The sequence below is a fragment of the Molothrus ater genome, chromosome 17, assembly GCF_012460135.2.
Source record: "Molothrus ater isolate BHLD 08-10-18 breed brown headed cowbird chromosome 17, BPBGC_Mater_1.1, whole genome shotgun sequence".
Lineage (NCBI taxonomy): Eukaryota > Metazoa > Chordata > Aves > Passeriformes > Icteridae > Molothrus > Molothrus ater.
The window spans coordinates 6,758,112-6,781,010 of NC_050494.2; the positions used below are offsets into that span (position 1 = coordinate 6,758,112).

Here is a 22,899-nt window from a genome sequence, read left to right on the forward strand (position 1 = left end):
AATAAACAGGAAGGGAATTATTGTATGCTCCCAAAAATTGAGAATACACTATTAGTGATTTCCTAGCACTGACTTTCTTGAATTTTGCTGTATTTGCATAGGAGTTAGGAAAGAGCACTTACTCTTTTAATTTAGGGTGGATCTTTACAGTTTGTAATCCCAAGCAATATGAAATGCAGTAAAGTTGCACTCTGGAAGCACATCTCCTTTGGTACATTCCACTTCTTCCAGCATCTGCCCTTTCATTACTTTGTAAAACAAATATAAAAGTCCAATGACTACTAATGATGGGAAACTGGCAAAATGCTCTTAGGCATCTATTGTATTCTCAGATTGTTTCAAAATACCTAACAGCCGTGGTTTGGAGCAAGTTTTTTAATATTGTGTTAAATTTCTAATTAAAGTTTTGTGGCAGCCAGAGTGGCTTATCTGAACAAAAAGATTGGTTTGGCAGAATTGACTCATGGTCATTCTACCTGACAGCATTCCCTTTTGTGGGATTGTAACTCTGACTGTGAAAATGTTGTACTAAGCAAGCCTTAGTTCCGCTCGTAAATCAGTTCGATGAAAGGTTTGAAAGCCTGTTTCTCTGGTGCAGCTAAATTACATTCAAAGTACAACTGAATTTGCCCCTACTTTTCCATCAAGTATAATGTGATTTAAAGAAATGTTCTTTAAAGATAGAGAACAGTTTAGAAAGCCAGATGAGAATTCCTGAATGAAAGTAGATAGAATTTAGGTAAACATTCTCCAAGTTTAAAATAACAGACTGAAGCATTTGTCTTTGATTATCAATTTTAATGTACATAATAATGAGATTCATTCCCACTAGGACAGGCATGCTATAAAAGTTTTGGAGTGCTCGCATTCCAATTCCTAAAATCAAACTCTTCCTTGCAGTCAAAATCAAGAAGAATGGCTTTTGATTCCTGTGTGAGTAAACTTTCAAAATACTTGCAGTTCTACAAGTTAAACTAGATGGAATATTTCTGGGAGACTGCTCAGGCTCTCTGTCCCAGCACTGCTGCTGAGTTGCTGCTGCAGCCCAGCCAGGGCACTTTGATGCTGTTGCATCAAAAGCCAACCAGTGCCTAATTTGGAGCCCACCCAAAATTCAGCTTTTTTTGGCTTACTGAAACATCAGCTGCCTAGAGAGAGATACAACTTTATATGGGTCAGAGGCAACTTCAAATGTTGTTTTGCCTCATGCACACTGCTCCAGTTGTAATGAAACAGAGCCAGAAGTTGTAATTCATGAGGAGGTTTGCCAGCCTATGGAATTCATAAGTCTTCCCTGAAGAGGAAGCTGATATCTACAAAATGTTTCACCTGAAGGGTAAAGAAAAAAATTTTTTAAAAGCCAAGTACCCATGAGACAATAACTGCACAAATCCCTTCCATTTTTACTCACAGCCACAGGAGTGGACCATGTGTCTTCCTTTTAGATCACCAATACATACTAGACTCAAAGGAAATGTGCTTTTGTTAAAAGTTAATATAGGTTTTATTAACCTGGCTTTTGATGCACACATTGATTAAAAATGAAAATTGGTCATTTCTCAGCTCTGTTCTAGTGTAAAAAAATCCCCCTAATCCTGCACCTCCTCTCCAAATGGATCAATGTCCAAATTCTTCCTAGTGATTTTTTTTTTATTGCTGGTAATTGAAATAACATCAAACCTTAACTTTAAAATATTGCTTTAGCTCAGGGGCAGGTTTTCAAATCTCTCCTGCAGACCATCATTCCTTCCACCAGCAGAGCCATGGCATTTCCCATATTCAGATCTGGGTTTGTAACTGCACGTGGCAAAGTGAGTCAGCAGGAACCATGAATTTGCATATAATGCTCCATGCAGGCAGCACAAGACAAGAATTTTAGTCTCACATTATGTTATTAAAAGAGGTCTTGAAAAAAAGCTCATGAAGAAAAAAACCAAAATGGTCATAATACTTATTTTTCATTTTCATACCTTTCTATGCAAACTAATTGTTTTTCAGCTGTGCTCAAAGATGACATTTGGTTTACTCCTATTGTTAGAGGTGTCTGCAGTAAGAGTGGAGGATCCCAGCCTGAAACAAATCACACATTTTCTGTCAGTGGATGTTTTATTTGTGAAGTTGCATTGTCTGCACAGTCCAAAACATTTTTCCTCTAAAGCATGAGGAAACAGGAAGGATGGAGTAGAGGGATCTACTGTTTCTACAGGAGAAATCCCAAGCAAAATAGTGGGAGAGTATTGAAAAAAAAAAAAAAGGAAAAAATTCTGTTTTTTTTCATTTCAGTCCAGTAGTGGAAATTGATTAATGAAGCCCGTCTGCAGCCGGTACAAAGGGCCAGATCTTCAGCTAATATTAAATAGCAAGCTTCTACTTTTGAAAACCAGAAAGAGGAAGGGGACATAAAACTAAAAAACAAACAGGCATATTTGATCATTTAGTGGTGAATAGATCAGGCACTCCTCAGTTGCAGGGTTTTATTTTTGTGCATTGTGTCAATGATTAGAAACCATATGTTTTAAGACCAGCTTCAATAGTATCAGTAGCTACAGTCCTGCTCTCAGATTACTTTTCACTGCCTGCCTAATTTTGAGCTTTAATAGCTAACATGCACTTTGTTTATCAGTTACAAATGTTCTGAATGTTGATGAAACAGGCTAAACAACACGTATTGACTTATCATCAATACCAAAGACTGAGGTAAAATTTGTTAAATGTTGTGGCCTGCGACTTAGCAAACAAGGAGTTCTTAAAAATAAGAAAAATAATCTCAGAATTGATGGCTCTGGTTCTGAGTGTGAGATGTTAGCACGCAGATCCTGACTCAGCTCTTGTTATCCACAGAAGAATCCATTCTACAAGGAGCAGGGGCTTTTGGCAGCAAAAATGCAACCAAGTACAGCACAGTAAAGCCCCCTCAGATGGCACAATCCCATATGAAATGCTTCACTGCACTGGGGGCAGTCTGGTGGCATTCAAGTTAAATATATTTAAAGTATTTCCAGAATCAGACCCTTGGTGTCTTGCAGGCCTGAGCACTAATATGTGAAATAGATCATTTTTACATAATTCTGTTTAGCTGTAAAGCAAAGAAAATTAAAATAGTCTCTAGATTATGCTGTTTATCCTTTAATTACTTGAGGACAGAGTACCTCTCCTCTGTTTTTAAATTACTGCATAAATTAACAATGTTCTAACAATAACAGCAGCAGCAGTTCAGAACATTTACCAGAGAGAAAGCAACCATTAGCCTTGAGAATAAAATTTCACTGGAATCCACAAAATATTGTGTTAGGAAATATTATGGTTGCCAACTTTCGCAATTTTGTTGAAAGTCTTCTAAAATGTGAGGGTTGGGGTGTTTGGGGTTTGTTTTTGTTTTTTTTCCCCACAAAGCCTGAGCTCTGGCATCATGTGAAAACATGAAAATGTGAGATTCTCAGTTTTAATTTTAGAAGACAACTAAGTTACTCAGCATTGTGGTTGCAAACAGAAATTGAAAACATGAACCCGAGGACCAGAGAACAATTAGGAAGAGCCCAAAATGCATTATTTTTAAATTCTTACACTCTGTAAAGGGATTTCTGACTCGGGGTGTTTCTATGCTCAGGGTAAACCATATTCAGTACCCCAATAAATTCTCGGCATCCTTTTCAAGGACTTCTCACCTTGGTTTTTGACAGAGGGTGACATCACATCTTAATTGTGAAGGAGGGTGATGAAGTTCAATGCTGGCTAATTTCTTGTTTTTAAAAACAGAACCAGTTGTTGGTACTGATGTAGTTCTCTTCATTTTGACAATGAGGTCAACAGCAGACACTGGTAATATTTCCTCAAGGGAAATGCATTTCCACAGTACCTAAAATTTGGGATCTAGCTCTTCACCTTCTCCTCAGAGAGGCTGAGGTGTGGCTCTCCCACACTATGGGATAAACCCTCTGGATCCCAGGTCTGGTAGAAAACAGCTCCCCATGCTCCCTAAGGACAGGGCATTGTCTGCATGCTCAGGTGCCAAAGGAGGACCATAATCTCTGAAATCTGTACAGGACACTGGCACCCAGCCCATGATTAGGGGCACTTCCATTTGGCTCTTTCTGCATCGTTTCCATTTAGTCTTTGAGTTTACAATATGTGGAGTGAGCACAGAGTAACAAGCCAAGCAAACCACCTAAACCTGGCTTGGTTTTTGACTGATAAAAATTCCACTGGTCTGAGAAATCCCTGGCAATCCCTGATGATGCCCCAGCTTGATGAAATTTGAGACTTTTATCAAGCCAGCTACAAGGAGTGGCTCCTTGTCTCTCACCTTGCAGCCTGTACCCCATGCAGCTGTCTGACCCTCCCACAGTCCCACTGATGGGGCAGAAGCCATTCTATTCCCTTGCCTTTCTAAATGGCTTTTAACATCTACAGGTACTTTCCTGGACACTAACAATGATGAAAATACTTAAAATACCTAATTGAAAAAATATCCTTTACCTTCCTCTTTGCCCACCCTTTTCCCACTGTGCCTTTATTACTTTTCTATATATTGCATACAATGCTTTTGGTAAATAAGAAGGGTATTAGAGTAGACAAATAATGTTTACTCACCAGCTCAAGAAAGGTGTTTCTGGCACTGATTCACAAGTTACTCACAACTTACAAAAATTACTTATACTGAAAGGGACAAGGAGTGTCTTTTTGTGTGCAGGTTGCTGAACAAACAATGAGGTCCTGGTCCCTGCCTGGCTTGCTGTGGCATTACCACAAACAATACTAATTCTTAAATACCTGCCTGACTTTAAGCACTTAGGTAAATAATTGTATTGATCGTTGTAGGCCTATTCACATGCATAAAACTAAGCATATATTCAAATATGTTGTGAAATCAGGGGTTGAGAGAATTTTGCAAACAAGGCATTTTTAGATACGAATTTACTTGTTAAAACCAGCTTCAAAAGGAGCTAATGTGGCAATCAGGCTTTTGGGCACGGCAGGTTGAGGAAGGAAAAGATTTATTTTCAAGATGGATCCAAGGACTTTCTTGTACTTCAGAGACTCCTCAGCAGAACCCCAATTACAGGTGAGAAAGGCAGCAAGGAAGCCCCCCCCAGCCAGTGATTGCTCAGAGTTTAATGTGAGAGCAGTGTAAACTCAGAACTGCAGATAATCTGTGGGGAAATCAGGGGGTTAGTGCCGAGAACTGATGGGGAATAACAACTGAAAGAGCTTTGGTTTTTCTAGGCTGGCGGGAGGTAGCTCATGCTAGGAAGCCTGCCAGCTCCACACTGATGCTGGGAGCTTTGTCTCCTTTGGATTGTAGGAACACACTTTGCAGTCAAACTGATCTGAGAGATTTTGATAGTAAAAACAGCTGTCTCGTTGCAATGATGTTTTTGTTCCATTGTCAAAATTTTGAGTTAAATCCATGAGTGGGCTGCAGCTTGTTCAAACCCTGAACTCAACACCCTTTGTGCTCCTTTGGCTTTTCCACTGCGGTTCATGGGATATCTCCTTCCTGAGGAAAGGGCTAGGTGTAATAAAAGCCGTCAGGACAAGGAGTTTCAGGTCTCCCCCGATGCCTCCCCAGTGCTGGAGAGACAGAACTGGAGGACTGCAGTCTGTCCCAGACTGGTGAGGAGGGGAAATAAGGAGGAAGAGCAGAGTGTAGAAATGAAATACTCCAATGCTGCTGTGGCCAGGCTGCATCCCCAGCGAGCAGGTATGCCAGTGGAAGGGGGAAACTGTCAGGTACCTGAGCAGGGATGAGGCCAGCAGGGGCAAGGGGAAGCTGTTTGTGGGCTGTACAGCACAAGGGGATTCAGGGGAGGGGTGTGCAATGGGATGTCCCAGCCCCATCTTCCCAGCATAAACATCTGAAGGTGCCTCTTGCCACTCTTTGGATGGGCAAACAAGCAGGCGAGGTGCCTGATTGAGGCGTCCAGCACATCAGGCAGGAGCACAAGGGGCAGATGCCAGACTGCCTCTGGTTTTGTGCTGACATGAGAGGTGGGACTGCACCTCTGTACGGCCACAAATCCATTCTGTGTCGCTTGAGGTGATGGGAACTGTGGGCAGGCTTTTGCCCTCTGGGGAGCCAGGAGCCGTGTGATGCTCTGTGAGTGCAGAAGGGTGGCTTGTGGGAGTGGTGCTGTTTCTGCAGGACCCATGGCTCTGTGGCACTATGCGTGTTAAGACAAAATAGGTGTCAACAAAAGCCCTTCCTTTAAAATTGATATTTAAAAATTGTCATTAGAGACCGGTAACACAAGGACTGTAGTGAAAGCGACTTGTTTTCCTAGAAACAGAGGCTACAGACAAGGTGATATTCACATGGTATTCAAGAGTCCAAGTTCTACAGGAAAAAATTCTTTCAAGGACTTGCAGCTCGATGAACGCTGATAGCACCAACATAAAACCATAGCCACGGGCGGGAGCAAGCGCGCCCGGCGCGTACCTGCCGCCGGTGAGAGCGCAGCCCGGCCCGCGCCCGGCAGCGCCGGCTCCGCGCTCCCTGCGGCCCGGGGGGCGCGGGCAGCTCCGCGACAGTACCGGGGGGCTGCCGGGCGGCCCCGGGAGCCGCGGGAGGCTCCTCCTCCGCCCCGGCACCGCGGGCAGCGCGGCGCTGCGGGCGCCGGGACGCGCCGCGGCCCCACGCGTGCGGTAGGTGCGCCCCGACGGCGGCGGCACGGGGGCAGCCCCCGGCGCTGCGAGGGACCGGCGGCCCCGGGCTCGGGCTGCCGCGGGGGGCGGAGGGCCGGCAGTGCCGGGCGAGCAACAGGGCAGGGGAGCCGAGGGGAAACCCCCCGTGCCGTGCCGTGCCGTGCCGTGCCGTGCCGTGCCGTGCCGTGCCGTGCGGTTCCGCGGTGCTGTGGCCGTGGCGCTGCGCTCCGCGCCCCGCGCAGCCCGCGGGCGGCTCCGGCGGGAGGCGCGGCGGGGAGGGGGCGGGTGGGCGCGCCCGGGGCGCAGCGCGGGGCGCGGAGCCGCCGCCCCGCTCCGCTGCGCTCCCTTCCGCGGGCATGCGCGCCTGCCTCGCACATGCTCACTGCGCCCACGGCGGGCGCGCACACTCCGCAGCGCCGCGGCTCCGCGCTGCACCGCCGGTGAGTGGGGCAGGGGTTTGCGCGCCTCCGCGGGTGCGGGCTGCCCGCCGCGGCTCCGCGGGCCAGAGCGCTCCGCGGGCGCGGGGCGGGGGGCGCGGAGCTCCGGAGCCCGTCGGGGGGCGGCTGCGGCGGAGCGCGGGCGCGGAGCGGCTCCGGGTGCAGAGCCGCGACCCAGAATTAGCACGGGGAGTTAATTGCTGCGCTGCGTGCGGTTCGGTTTTACCGTCAAGCGAGCCCTGCTTATTAATGATTTTAATAGCTTTTAAATAAAGTGAGCCGCTGCACTTTCCCGCGGCTGATTCTATGAGGAAAACTTGTATGTGATTTATGCAGTTTGAGTAAACTTTTCTGAGTGTTAAATTGTGCTTGAGCCCAGTGAATGGCCTCTAAAGGAAATTATTCATGGTATACAGCTACTGTTTTTCAGACGTTTCAAATAATGATATATTCTGTTGTATAAAGTTGTGATTGCTAAAATACATGTAGTGAACCAATAAACAGTTTATTGGTCTGTATCAAATATTAGCAGAAATTTTGTTCAGCGCAATATCAAATTCAGGCATCCCTGAGCGCCGTTAAAAGCAGTGGCAGGAATGGTTTATTGTTTTGTCTCTCTTGTGAACTTCATTAATTTACTGAGAATTTCTTCTCTCTGCAATGCCGTCCGTGGAAGGGTCCCTCCCCTTCTTCTCCCCCAGTTTATTGAGAAAGCATGTTTAAATTTCTTCATGCTATCCACATCTGTGGGTATTAGGGCAGGCTGGTCCACAGAAGATGGCATACATTTAAACTAGTAAATCTGCGTCTAAAATAATGCTTCTTAGATAGTTTCATACATTTAGCATTGCATTGTTTTGTTACTTGTTGCTTCAGATGGGATAAATTCTTTCTCGTCATCCTTTTTTACGTGGGGAAACTGTTTCCATTCCTTAATAAAGCTGAATTTTTATTTCTGCATTGAAATTGAAGGCATCGTGTGCCCTCCGATGAAACACAAGCAAGTAGGAAAGACTTGCAGTACAAATGCCTTGAAAATAATCAGTACTCATAGCTTTGGAGACATTCCAGAAACTTTTTTAAGCATGTTTTGGAAATTTACTTGAAATGGTACAGCAGCTGATAACTTAATTGTTCTAACTTAAAACTCTTAATTTAAAAAAAATCTAAATTTATGATGTAAAATTGAATTGTGTAGTTACAGTTACTTAATTGTTCTAACTTAAAACTCTTAATTAAAAAAAAAATCTAAATTTATGATGTAAAATTGAATTGTGTAGTTACAGAGTCAAATTGTCCACGTAATTCTTGTGCCTCTTCTACTCACCCACCAACAGGTCAAAACATTTGGCTAAATAACAAGTGGTATATGCTTTTGGTTTTACACTCATCGATTTGTTTTGCTTACTTTGCTTAGCCCACTCCCCTCAGCTCATTTTCTTTTAAAATTGTACGTGGAGACTCGATTCCCATGGCTCGCTAATCTTATCACCATTATTTGGTTGAAATTTTTGAAACGGGTTCCTGTTTCGAATACCTCACAACATTGGCAGCCATTGGTTCCATTAGAAAAGCTTCATTAGGGAGAAATAAAAATGTTGTTGATAACTCCCCCTCCAACAATAAGCCCCATATTCAACTCCACGGTGTATGCGGATATGCCTTGAATTATAAGAAGGAATTAAACTCAGGTATTCACACAAAGAACTTGATCTCAGAATATCACTTAAAAAGTCTCGTGTGTTGCTGTGTTGTTATGCATAGCTGGTTAATATGCTTTTCTCTTTTTTTTTCCCCCTGAAAATTTAATAATTTAGCTATTAATCCTGCAAACATTATGCATGTTTAACTTTAAGCCTGCGAGGTGTTGGGCTGAATTCTGCATGGCTGTGCTTGTGTGTCAGTGTGTGTGTGTATACACTGCTGACAAAGAAAACAATTAGAGACGTTACTAATTTTCTGCTGTCTTCCCAACTGTTATTTATGATGTGTAGTAGTACAACAGCTATTCTGAAATCAGCTATAATTCTCTTCAGTAAGATTTGTTTCTTCTGTGCCAAATTTTGCAGTAACCAGATGGTCTTAAGGTGTCTTCAGCCGGAGAACAAGCATGAGCAGTGCTGAAGACTAATTATTCCTTGCAGTAAATTCCTTCTGCAATAAATTCACAGGTTGTTAGGCTTAATCTGTGGAAATGATTGTTAAGATTGCTTATGCAGTGAAAAATGCTTTTATAAATCTGTGAAAACTATCAGAAGTTCTTAGAATGCTAAGAAAATATTTTCGAGTTAATTTTGCCTGGCTGGGGTAACTTTTATTCGGGACAAACTGTTAAATTAAGTTGCAGATTCTAATCCTTTTCATAAGCCATGGAACACTGCAGTTTTAAAATTAAGATTTTAAATGTATCCTGTAAGTGGAGGGGTCATTTGGTAGACCATGGAGGGAAGGAAATCTCATACTGCCGTTCCCAGTGTATCATTAGTTTCATTGTACCTGTGTATTTTTCACAGCAGTAGCAATGGATATTTGGGTAGTGCATGGAGGAGCGTCCTGGATTAACAATCATGTTATTTTCATTAAATTTCATGTTGTACTGCACATGACAGGGAAATAGTTAGGAACAAAAAATATATTCAGAGTTATAAACAATGGTATATATAAAAGTAAAGCCATTAAGGGCTTAAATACGTCCTCCTTCTTGGTGGCTTAATTTAGTAAAAAACACAAGATTTTTTTTTTTTTTTTTAGTATATGTCCATTAAAAAAATGTAAGTACTCAAACCTCTTACCATTTTCCTCACTTTGATATGAATAGGGAGAACTTGTCAAATCTCTTTCCCTTCCTTTTCTGCTGAAAATCCTGGTAGGGACTGTTCATTAAGAGATCCCACCAGAAAACAATTGTTTCGTGGCAGTCAAATTCTTAAAACAATACTTCATCGTTATTTGCAGATCTTAACTCAAGTAATGATGTTTAACAAACACCTTGTTTTAATCAGGTGAGGATAAGCCCTTCAATTAGGATGCAAATAATTGCTCCTCTTGGTTGGGTCATTTGGGGCCTGGAGGTGCTGCCATTTGCAGGTAGATTTGGTGCTACCCAAGGTTTGAATCAGGAGAGAGGAGAAAGCTGGAATAAGGATTTAAGTCTTGTGCAAAATATTTTTTTATTGCAGCATTCAAAACCCGATCCAGCTCCCTTTTTTTGTCAGGCTGTTCAGTTGATCTTGATTTACTGCTGCAAGAGGTGTGAGAGAAAAATTGGATCCAAAATAATGTTCACTGCAGAGATGGAGTTTCAGTGAGTGTGTCACAGAGTGAATAATTAAAAATAGTCAAACCTCTTTTCACTCAGTCTTTCTGCTTGTGCTTTAATTATGTATTTTAATTATTTCAAAGATGTGTAAAATGAGATGAGAAAGATTACACGGGCGTAATCCTTCCCATTTAAAATTATTTGTCTGCAGCTGCCTAAGTCCTGGCATTAGGAGTCACATACAAACATGTTTATTTAACATCAGCGTTATCTGTTAGATTGTACATGGTTCATTAACATGGAGAGAATACTTTTTGTTTAATAGTGTGTGGGAGCTGCCAGAGGTCAGGAGGGGTTGTTTGCCTGGAGTCGAGATGGCATCTTGGCTTTGCTCTCCTTCTGTTTGTCACCTCTGCTGTGCCCGGAAAACGCTTCCTTAGTGCCGTGCTGAGGTATTTTCCCTGGTGTTGAGAGGCTCTGTGCAAAGCCAGAAGTCTCCTGCAGGGTTGTGGTAAGGTTTATGGGGAATTTCAAGGGAGGTTTGTTGTAAGTTGGGGGGATTGTTGTAGTTGGGGTTCGGTTAGAAAAAGCAGCTTGGACGGGATGGAGCGGGAGGAGACAGAAGAGCCTGAGATGTTGTGGTGGTGCCCACAGAGTGCATGGCTGTGATGGAAGGATTTTACAGATTTGGGGTGATGGCTTGGGAAATCGAGAGTGTTCTGTGTGCCAGTGAAAATGTTTTGTTGGTGTGGCTGGGTCAGAGCTGGACTCAGGACAGTGCCTGGTGATGGTGCTGAGCTGCAAGAGGTGGCAGCTCCTCTGCAGGGGCAGCACAGGATGGGACCCTTCTCTCTCCACAGAGCTTGTGAGGGGTTCTCACTCCTTCTACTGCTGGATTAGAAGCATGCTTGGGCGTATGAAACCATATCAGGGACTCCAGAAAGTCAGAATTACCCGTGGCCTCAAGTTTAAAGAGGTCAATTAAAATGTTTTACTGTGACTTCTGTATATATGGTAATAGCCATGCACTGCACACAGTATTGGGAGAGAGATGTACACACCCATCTCCATGCACAATTTTAATTTCAGCTTCTTGAAAATGTTTCTGAATGTTTTCTAAAAGTCAGTGAATTTCTCCATCCTCATTTGGATGATGGGGGCTCTTTGGGCTTTTTGTGCCTTGGAGGGAGAAGATAATTTAAATTTCCATTAGAAAAAGGTAGAAAATTGCCTTCTTTGATTTTTATCAAGCAAGGATCCCTGGTAGATAATAACCAAAAGGCGTTGAACAAAATGAGCATTATTGTAAAATTCAAAGTGCAGTGGAAGATGCAATGTGACTGAACCATGCCGCAAATGTGCAGTTTTTAAAAAGCATAACAGTAAAAATAGAAGGGCTTAAAAAAATAAGCTGAACTACTGTGTTGATTATAAGTTGTAGCTGAATCACTCTTAAGGCCTGGATATTGTTTTTAAAAAGCCAGCAAAACATCTATTTCTAAAAAAATAGCAAGTTCCCTCAGAAGGGAGGGGGGAGAGAGAGAGAGCAAAAGTGTTATCTTGGAGGAGGCAATGTCTGGGCTAGGGTTTTTTTCCTTTGAATTATTTTCAACAAGTACTTACTCTGTTCTGTATTTTTAAGAAATTATGTGGACAGCAATTTTGTTGCTTTACCAAGGCAGTGAAAACACCAAGAATCCTTTTTATAATTTGGAAAGAATGTCAAAAGAATGAAGTAGTTAAACCTAAGTGTATTAGATCATACGCCTTAAATGCATAAATAAGCATAGCTGCAATCACAGAAACCAATGTTAAAACCACCAGGAAAACTCACCCACAAACCGTAATGACTTAGAGGGAATGACCTCAGCCATTGTGAAATTTGTGCCTATTTGTTGACTGACATTTATTTAGTAGAAGCAGGGTGCATGCTTTGTTGGGGTGTGGGATTTTGCTATTTGCAAGACTGCTGGGTTGTTTTTTCTGTTGTTGTTACTGCCAGGTTTGAATACAAAGAGTGAAAATGGGCTCGAGGCTGTGAGAGCCTGGATACGATTTGGGCTGTTGCAATTTGGAAAGCAGGTGAAGGGTTTGTTATTGATGCACAGAGACTGGTGGAACTGAAGTTTGTTGTTCAGATGTTAGGAACTTCCTTGATGATAGCCCACTTCTAACTTATTCCCAGCTGGTTTTCTGTTAAGGAAATGAAGGTTTAAAGTATTTGGTTACAAACCTGAGATTTCTTCACGTCTACGTCTTTGCGTGAGTGCTGCATGAAACGCTGGTGTCATTCATCTCCCCTCTGCTTTTTGGAGAGGAAATTGATGCATGGTGGAACCTTAACTTGCCTTTGCTGCAACACCACTTAATAATTCAGGGAAATGGAAGTCTTGAATTATTTTAACTATAATAGACTTTTTTGGGAATGTTTTTACATAAACCAGCATTACAGACTGCAAGTTCGACCAGAGCCATGTCTGTCTGCAAACAGGATTTCTCTCTGCTGCCTGCTCCTGGCTGTGGGCTCCTACTTTTATGTGTTGCAATAATCAAACAAGTTCCAGTCCCTTTTTGTCCCTTCTTAGATGTGCAGAGAGGTTTGAGAAAATGGGTAAGTTCGTGCTGTTGGCTTGAACACCTAACTCTATACATTTAGTCTTGTGCAAAAATTCTTGTTTGCCATCCCCGCTTTTGAGAAAGAAAGCAGCCCAGCTAAATAAAAAAAAAAAATCCTAAATAAAGAAAATTATATAATAGTAATCAGCTCAGATACTAGCTGGTCAACCCATGGAGAGTTGATGCCTCTCTCTATGCTGGAAAGAACAGACTTGACAGAGAAACTCAACCAGAGCAGGACTTCCAAAGACAGGGACGTGGGGAATGTTCCTTAAACTCAGCAAATGCCTTAAAAACTGGACATGCCTCTGGGATTACTCAGGCACCCACAAGAAACAGTGAGGGGAAAGTGGGGCAGGCATCTGAAATGTTTTTGTTTTTTAAATAGGTTGAGTAAGCAGAGCAGTCTGGGGGCCCCAGTTATTTACAGCTCTGTCTGTGCACCACGCAGAGAGCCTCATCAGCTGTCCTAAAGACAAGTTTTCCATCTATTGCAAATCGTGTCTTTTGATGACACATTTGATTTGGCTGTTTGCTGTGTAATTGTCCTACAGCTACTTTGGAAAGAGCTTTGATCAGTTTTGAATATAGATCTGTATCACTAATTTTGATTCCTCTTGCGACTGCGCCTCTGTGCTCAGTTACCATCCATAGAGTTTAATTGCAACTATCTGACAATTCTTTGTTTCTAAGACAAGTCAAAATGTATTTACAAACTACTTTATCCTCCATAAATGCTGACAGTGTGTACTTCATTTTTGTAAGCTATGTAAATTTATTATTTTTCCCTGCTACTGTGGGTGAAACAAGACAAAATCTTGTCTAAAATTGAGCAATACTTTTTATTTGAAAAAGAGAGATTGTTTTTTCCACCCCTTAACAAACTAAAAAGCACCATTTTTTTTCTGAAAGACGACACTTTAAGTAAAACATGTGAATGTTATTTTCACTGTATCCAAATTTTCCTTTTTATTCTTTTTTTGTAGGCTGACTTTATTTTTGAATTTATAAACCCATGTTTTTTGCTAGCTTACGTTTGATAAGTGCTGTGTTGATACTACTCCTCCTCACTGAGATAGATTTAGGATTAAGTCAGCCTTAATGCTTGTAGAAAAATACATAAATTTTCTCCTTCCTTGTGTTCAACTGTGCATAAATGTATTAGATCCAGTTGTGCTCTCACTGCAGTTCCCAATCATTTCACTCAAGTAAAGGTTGAACCTTATTGAGTGGGAGCAGTTTTAAGCCTTCTGTACTTGTTGCAAAAGTGCATTTTTTATTTTATTTTTTTAAATCCCATCATAACTGCTGCCAGTGCGAGTCCAGCTGACTTCAGTGCCTGAGCCTTGCAAAACCAGAGTGGGAATTTGAGTGTTTTGCTCATATGTCTATTTGCAAATCAGCAAAGTTTCCAGCAGCAGTTTAAAAGATGATAAATCTGAATTGGGTGGAGAGGGGGAGGTACCACAGCCCCTTTGCTACCAGTGGTTGTAACCTCCTGTACCAAAAATTTGCAGAGATGAGACTTAGTCCGTGGTACCACATCTCTGACCTGGTACTCCTAAGTGTGTTGGTGGAGTTAGGTGTGCAGCAGGAAAATAAGGCAGACAACATTTTTCTTTTTATTTATTGAAATAAAATTATTCTGTGTAGTCTTGGTGGCCTGTTGAGTAAATAACTACGTTAGAGGAATCTTGTTTTTAATAAAATTCATTTCTCTCTGATAAGAGGCGAGTTTAGGTCTCTGAGCAGAAATACATAATCATTCAGCAATGCTGTAAATGGTGTAACCCTGCACAAGGAATGTAAGATTATGTTCTGTATAGCCACTTTCACAGACCTTTGCTGTCTTTCCCTCTTCAGTGTCTCTTCACCTGAAAACTCTTGAGTTGTGGTTTGAAGGAAGGCGTATTCTGCCTATTATATATGATTTCATATTGTCTGTTTGGCAGCCATCCTTCCTGTTCACTGCAGCAGATGAACATAATTTGGGGAGGAGAACTAGATGGGGAGGGGGCTGAGGAAGCCAAGTGAGTCTGCTGTAAAAATATTTGAGATGCAGCAAAACCTTCTGGGCTAGATTAGTTCTGAAACACCACTGATGCCCCCCTACAAATTAGGGTGGGGTGTGGAGACAAATGCTTGGTTTCTAATTGAGTGTAATAAAGGAAGACAAATCTTGGTTTCTAACTGAGTGTAATAAAGGATGCTGCTGCTCAAAGTCAGAGGTGTTGATGCTGGAGCTTGATGCTGTCCCTCTTAAAGCCCAGGGCTTCTCCTTGCCCCAGCCCCCTGCCACAAATCAGGATTATTCAATCCCAGCAGTGGTTTAACCGTGTCTGTGGTGGAGCTGGGTGGTTCCTGAGTGATGCACAGGAGCACTGTGCCCTGGTTTAGGACGGGAAGTGGAAAATGAATATTGTTTTGAACTTGAACTCTGCGAGCAGACAGAAGGTAATTATTGGAGCTGGAACTCCCCCGGGAGAAGCGGGGGAGTGATGCTCTGCACTTGTAAGGAACACTGGGGGATCTTAAATATCTCGTAGCGTTTAACGCTTTGGTTTTACATTTCTGCTTTTTAATTGATCTTCTGCTCTTCTCTTCTCTTGGCAAATACAGGAAGAAACAATTGGATGTAGATTTAATGTGGTGTATTTATTGATAGACACAGTTCTGCCCTCCTTTTGCTGGTGGGGCAGGACTCTTAAATTTCAGTCTTGGTGTTATTTTCTGTTGTAAAATTAACTCCTTTGCTGCTGGCTTACTTAGTGGACCTATTATAATTTGAAAAATTAATTAATTGATGATTAAAAGCACATAAATGTATATGAAGCTATTTAATCAGAAGCTGTAAGCCACTTGTGCAGTATTTAGTTTTGATTATAAATTTTTCTGTCTTATGAAGTAGAAAACCCCACTGTAATGACGCAAAATATGTGGTTGTAAAGTTAACATTTTGAGAATCAACTTTTTAATAATATAGTACTACTAAAATAGTAGTAACCTTCTAGGAAAAAAAATATAAGTAAATCTTTGCCTTCACTGAATATTTTGCTGTATTTCAGTGGCCTGTGACTTCAGTAATCTACCTAAGTGTTTTTACATTTATTTCCCCTCTCTTTTGGCTGCTATTTTACAAGTTCTTCAACAAAGAATAGTGAGTGCAATATTTCTTCTTTTTTTACAGACTGTGTGGGGTCTTCTGGAGATTTTTTTAATACTGTTCCTTATTAGGTAATTAAACAAGGGAAAATATTTTTCTGTTAATTTCTACCTATGGTGGTGCATGGGTTTTCTTCTCAGAAAGGAATAATTCCATATTTTAAAAACATCATTTAAAGTATGAAAGTGAAATCACATTAATTTTCAAAGCATAATTAAATACATACTATTTACTATAAAGTCTCCCTGACCAAGTTCAGAAGACTCTTTCAATGGTGATGAAGTTTTAGAGGCAGTAAAATTAAGTCACTTTAAAAGAAAATTGTGTGATGATTTATTGTAGCAGAGCAGGTGAAATTCCTCTCGAGATTTTAATATCTTCCACCTGGTATAGAAATGAAAAGAAAATATTCTCTAGCTGGTGACTAATTTGTCACTAATACCCAGGGGTTCCTTCATTACAATGCAGAGATGTCAGTTCTAAGAGAAACGCACGGTGAAAAAAACAAGCGCAACTTCCCGTTGGAGACAGTTACAAAAAGGAGAAAAAATAAAGGTCTGGAAAGCAGCTGAAGTGGTGTGAAGGAAGGCTCTAAAGCTATCAATCAGGGCAAAGTGCCTGGGGAAGGATTTTACCTGCAGTGGAATTCATGGGGACATGTCTGAGGAGGGAAGTCACTGACAGGGCTCCAAGGAGGAGCTCTGGCACACAGCAGTGCCCAGTTCTGCTCCCAGCTGCACCCTGGTGAATGCTGCAGGAGGAACTGCATTGCTGAAAACAAACCAGCCACACTCTGCTTACTGATGGCTCTTATTCTATATCATGTTGTTAAATGAATTGAATGCAAGGCTTGGGTGGAAAAGCTGCTAGGGAATATCTGCAGCTCGAGCCTTTCAGCAGAGAGCGCGGTGTTTGTGCCACATCAGTGTTTTGACAAGTCATTTTTCCCCAACAGAAAGTTACTCCAGTGTTCAGAGACTGGTGTGGTGTCCTCACTTTGCCTTTTGCTGCAGTAACAAAATTTTAACTCAGCTCTTGTCCTTCCAGTGCTGCCGTTTCCAACAGCTTGGAGTGAGGGGAGTGTGAGCCAACGCGGTCCTAGGGGAGAGTGAAGTAAGGATTTCAGTCTCTCTCCCCTAAGAAACAAGCTGCTGACCCTGCAGCAGCAGCACTCTTGCTTCTTGAGGGCTTTCTGGTTTAGTCCAGACCAAAAAGTTGTTCAGGAAGAGTGTTTGTGGTAGATGTCTATGGCAGAAGTGGTGATTCAGTGTTAGGACTCAGTGGTGTTAGAGATTTGGGAAGGAGAAGTGAGTGCTGCACCAAACAACATGAATGTTGGAAAAAACCTGCCTAACACACGACATGAATGTTGGAAAAAACCTGCCCAACAAATGACATGAATGTTGGAAAAAACCTGCCCAACACACGACATGAATGTTGGAAAAAACCTGCCCAACACACGACATGAATGTTGGAAAAAACCTGCCCAACACACGACATGAATGTTGGAAAAAACCTGCCCAACAAACGACATGAATGTTGGAAAAAACCTGCCCAACAAACAACATGAATGTTGGAAACAACCTGCCCAAGAGCTTTGTGGTGGAGGTGTTTATGTCACAGGGGGAGCCCTGGCATGTCCTGCAGACTGCAGGCCATGGTAACACAGTTCTGTTTCTCACTGGGAAGATTTAATCTCAGCTGTTCTATGGTTAGTTGAAGAAATGGAGGATTTTATGTTCTGTCAGAAGGAGATTAATGGAAAGGAAATTTATGGGATTTGCTACATTTCTTCCAGTTATAGTGTATTCTTCAGTCAGAGCACTGAGGTAACAAACACCCTTGCATTTGTGCTGGGTTGAGGGTGGCCAGTTGTCCACCCAGCTCCTCACCTGCTCCCCATCCTTAACAGATCAGGGGAGAAAATATGAAAAAAAAGCTCATGGGTCAATATAAGAACAGGGAGATCACTCACTATCTCCCATCACAGGCAAAACAGACTCAGCTTGGGGAATGATTTTGACTGAAAATGTAGTTGTACTTGTACGGTAACGTGCTGGCTGGGAAATGTGTTGTCTTTTACATGAATTCCTGAACTAGGGACATTTTTTTTGCATGTTCGGAATCTTACATTTCCTAGATATGTTTTCTTAAGTGTGTTTTTTGATTTTAAGTTGCCAGAAAATTTGTAACTGCTCTGAAGACTGGAAAGGCTCCTGTAGGGTACTTCTCTTTCCTGCCTCTCTACAGAAGCCAAATCTTCTTTAATGTTTGGGGGATTGGCCCATATTCTATTAATATTCATATCGAAAGTGCAGAAACTGTGAGATGGTCTTGCCATCAAATGGTGGCCATCCTCTTGATTTTAATCATGCATCCAAGGCTTAAATAACATAAAAATTTTCTTGATATGTTGGGCTTCAGGGCTTTTCAGCTATCAACCTTAAGCTTGCATGGCAGCAGTTTTTTACCTTATTTATGCTCCAAAGGAAAGCATGTTCAGTTCCTCATGAGCCAGTTGCCATTCCTGATGGTGATGGCAGCTCTGTGCCTAGGAATAGCCTGGAGAGTGCAGGGCAGAGGTTTTCTGAGGAGGGTAAACGATCCTGCTGTTCTCAGTGGAATTAGGTTTACTTTGAGAGGGATCTTGCTGAAGATTTGCCTGCAGCTGCTAACAAGGTGATAATGAAAGTGTGCTGCTGGTGTTATCACACAAATGAATGTGCCAGAGGCTTTGGCAGACTAACATTTTGTTGTGCTTCTTTTTTCTCCTCAAGATAGCCTTACATTTATGTTCTTGTCCTGGGAAGCAAGTTAGAAAAGTCATTTGAACAGCAGTGAGCTCAGGAGAGAGAGCTGTATGTAAGCATTTTTATGTTTAACCTGACAAGCCAAAGTCTTGGCCCAAAATGTTGTCTGCTACTCTCCAAAGAAGCTGTCAGCCCTTCATTAATCATTTAGTGGTCCTTCAACTGCACAGTAAACAAAACCCACCAGGCCTGTGTTGTCCTGCTTGCAGCCAATTCTCTTTTGCTCAACACCTCATGGAGAACTTGGTTTGAAACCCAATCTAGCGAGGTGCAGCCTTCCCCAGCAGACTGCTCTTAATGGCCCAGATGTCTCCTTAATGAAAGGGTTTTGTTGTGCCAACACCATGCTCTCTGTCTTTCCTCAAGTGGATGCTCTCATCCTTGATGCAAATACCATTACCAGAAGAAGCAGAATGGAACCTGCAATGTTGTAGTCTCTGGAACTCAAAATTTTGTAATTACTCTTGGCGTTTACTCATAAAAGTTATTTCATACAGGGGTTTTTCAGCATCACTGAAAAGCAAGCTCCAAATTTTGTCGTGTTTATTTTTGTAGTGCCTGAAGTGGCTGATACACCCTTGTGACTTTTGGGAGTGCAATTTGGATTGTATTCTGCAAATTAAATGTTAGTAAAGAAGAAATAGCTGGGATGTGATTTGTTGAGGTGTTTTTCACATGGTCCCCTGACAGTGAACAGTCGGGTGCTCAGATGTTGGTGCATTACTTATGCAAAAGGAAGTCAGAGTTTAGTTGCCAAAATCTGATTTCTTTAACTTGTGAGTGGATGGAATATAGGTATGCTTTGCCCTGAAGCTTAGCCTAGAAGTTACACAGCAGTTCCCAGCACGGTAAATTTGAAGATTTCCAGGCTCACTTAAGTGCTGTCAGCCAAGGCTTGTGTTCAGTCTTAAGCATTTTTCGCTTCACTTAGGAGAGCCCAAAATAATCAGTGCTTGGAAAGGAAGCTGTGTTATCCTGACATGAGTTTAAAAGAAATATTACTCCCAGATTGCACATGTCTAAAATACACTTCTCAAATTTCTTCTGCTGAATGTTAACTTACAATGGTGAAGGTAAGTGACTGTGAAGATAATTTTCATGTTTAATTAGTTGTGTGCATGATTCATATGTGTTTTATTCTCATTTCAGTTTCTTGCCAGCCTTGTATTTTTATATTGCTGTAAATCTGTGTGTGTGTATTTGGAGGCAGTACTTGTGGAGTGATGGCCACCAGCTCTCATCTTTTTGAATGTACTAAATGCATTTTTAATCTGAAGATTTTAACCCTCTAAAATACTGACAAGGCAGATTTATTTTTTTCCAATACAAAAGAGATACAATCCAGTTGTCTTTACCACAATGCATGTAATCTCAGAAGAGTAAATCCAATGCTTATCCCTTTAAAAACTCCTAAAAGAAAGAATTGCTTGGAGGAAAGAACCTGCTAAGCTTTCTTTGGCTTAAAAATACTTGCAAGTACCCCGAAGCCAGCCACTGTGTTCACTGATACTAAATGTCAGTGAGCAGCCTCCCACCCATCCCTAAATACACTTTAATTTTCTAGTCCTCTAGTTGAACTTTTTGGCTCTGTTTTTAACTGCAGTAGATGGCTGTCAAGCTGTAAGCATAACAAGAAGTTAACACCCAAAGTGCTGCAAATACCTAAAGTAGATATCAAATAAGAATTGCTTAAAAGGCTGTGTATGAGTATAATTTATGGATTAGGTGGTATGGGCAGAGTCCTCAAAGCCATTAAATTAATCTGTTTGTCAGGTAACATTACAAAAGTGGTGCCAACTTCAGCTGTGTTGGAGTATTTAATTGTAATCCTGTGTTTACAGGGAAGTGCAGGTAGCTGTTACCTGAACAGGGGAGTAATTTGGGTTTGTCTTAGGTGGAGCTACAGTCACCCCATGGGCAGTGGGACCCTCCTGAAGCAATGGTGTTGATAGATCCCATGTATGACAAAAATACATCACAATTCCAGACTGGGTTATCTGGCTGAGAGCTGTGTCCTGCTCAGCCTGGCTCTGTGTTCCTGTCTCCTCCTCAGTGATGGTGCCATTCATGTGCTGCAGGCTGGATCAGCAAATTCATCCAGGAGAAAAACAGTCAAAGATGAGTTTGTTGGTCAGTGCAGAGGTTGTGGCTGGCCCAGGGACAGGTTGTGTCTTTGGTCAGTAGTAAAGCCTCTCAATGTTTGCAATCAATAGCAGTTAATCAAATCTCAGGGTAGATGATACAGTTTTGCAATTACTCTAGATAACTGAACTTTCAGGTAACAGTTTGGGAAAGAAGCCAATTTGCAAGCAGTCATTGTGGCTGTTGAGGATTGATCAGCTTAATACTTCAGTTTACATGGGTTTTTTTATGTTCTCTTTTACTTAATTTATAAAATTTCAACCCTTACCTGGCTTGAACTTCCAACAGCATGTGCCAAGTCCTGTCCTGTTCATTCACCTGTTTCCCAAGGGCAGTTTTAGGGTTGGTATTTTTGAAATGTGCATCTTAAACACATTCCAGAGGAGGTTCAGAGGAAGATGTGAAGTTTACTGCTGCTTTCTTTTGTAGCAACCAGAGGAGCTGGAGGAGAATCATGGTTATGTATTGAATGACAAGAGTGCTTGCTCCAGTCATAGGAAGCCCAGGACAATTTCCTCCAGGTGCAGACTGTGTGAGACATCCTCAGTGTATCATAGTAACACACTGATCCTTATTTAATTCCCATTTGGAGTCTTGTCAGAAGTGACTTGCCCAAAATCTGACACTGTATTAGTAGGACAGTGATGAAAACCAGGTATCCCTAATTTCTGAAGTCATTGGTGCATTACCTACTTAAGACCTCTCTCAAATGAGCTGTAGCAATTCCAGTTTCTTGGTTGCAATTTGTAAATGGTATTTTAAAATAGCATTATCTCTTCCTTCAAGGGGGGGTTCATAGGATTGACTGACAAACCATTTTAATTACTGCATATATACAAGGAAAACTTCTCTCTGACAAAAACATATTATATCTTGGCTCTTGGTACTAACCAGCTTAACTTAAATTTCACATCTTGCTGCCAACAGCTGCCTTACTGAGACACAGTGCTCATAATAAATGAAATTTCATGAAAAAGAAAAATGAAAACTTTGTTCCAGCTGGATTGTAAAGGCAGTTGGACCATTTCTATCATGCATATAAAGCTGCCATCCACATAAACATTGCAAATTAGTTTTTCATTTTTAATAATCAGGATCAGACCTTTTCTTATTATTGAGGCAAATGCAAGCTATTAGAACCATACCATTTCATTCAACGTCCATTAGCTGTTGAATCCTGTCCAGAGTTAAGTGTTGGAGTGTTTGGGGAGAAACTCACCTTTTAGTGAGTTCAGGTTTTCAGGTTTCTGACAGCCTACTGGGATGCAGAGCCTGAAGTGAGCAGGCTGCTGTGGCCCTGCTGGGCAGCACTCAGAGGGGTGTGAGTTACATCATTTGTTCTTGGAGCTGGAGCTGTGCATTGTTGAAAGCCCTGCAGCTGGTGAGTGCTTGCCCAGACTACCAACAGGAATCTCAGCTGAATTATCACACACCCTCTCTGCACATGGAAGAGATTAATTCTTACAGCCACAAACAGAATGAACACTTTGTACTTAGTACCATCATGTTGAAATACAGTGCCAATAACCAACTCTTTAACCAATAAAATCACAGTTCTAATAACCATGTGTCTTTACAGCATCCTCATCCCAAAGGATCAAAGCAGCATTGATTTATTTAGCTTTGGGTCCCATCCCCTGTTGTTCTCACCCCTTCCCCTTGCTCCCCATGAGCTCAGAAGAGCCATATATGAGCTGGAACCCAACTGCTGGTGTGTAGCCCACAGCAGGGAGGGACACTCTGCAAAACCACACCAGAGAACATTTCAGCCAGTAGAAGTGACAGGCAGTGTTGTGGGCAGACAGAACACAAACACCAGAGCCTGCTTTG

At 41.9% G+C, this 22,899-nt stretch overlaps 1 protein-coding gene across 1 annotated transcript in view; it reads left to right on the top strand.

Moving 5' to 3' along the window:
• Positions 1-7,017: 7,017 nt before the first annotated feature.
• The window catches only part of EYA2 (EYA transcriptional coactivator and phosphatase 2), an 87,556-nt gene continuing 71,674 nt past the window's right edge, over positions 7,018-22,899 (top strand). Inside the window, exon 1 of the mRNA XM_036396000.2 lies at positions 7,018-7,082. Within this exon, the coding sequence (XP_036251893.1) occupies positions 7,018-7,082 (65 nt within the window). The remainder of the gene's footprint in view (positions 7,083-22,899) is intronic.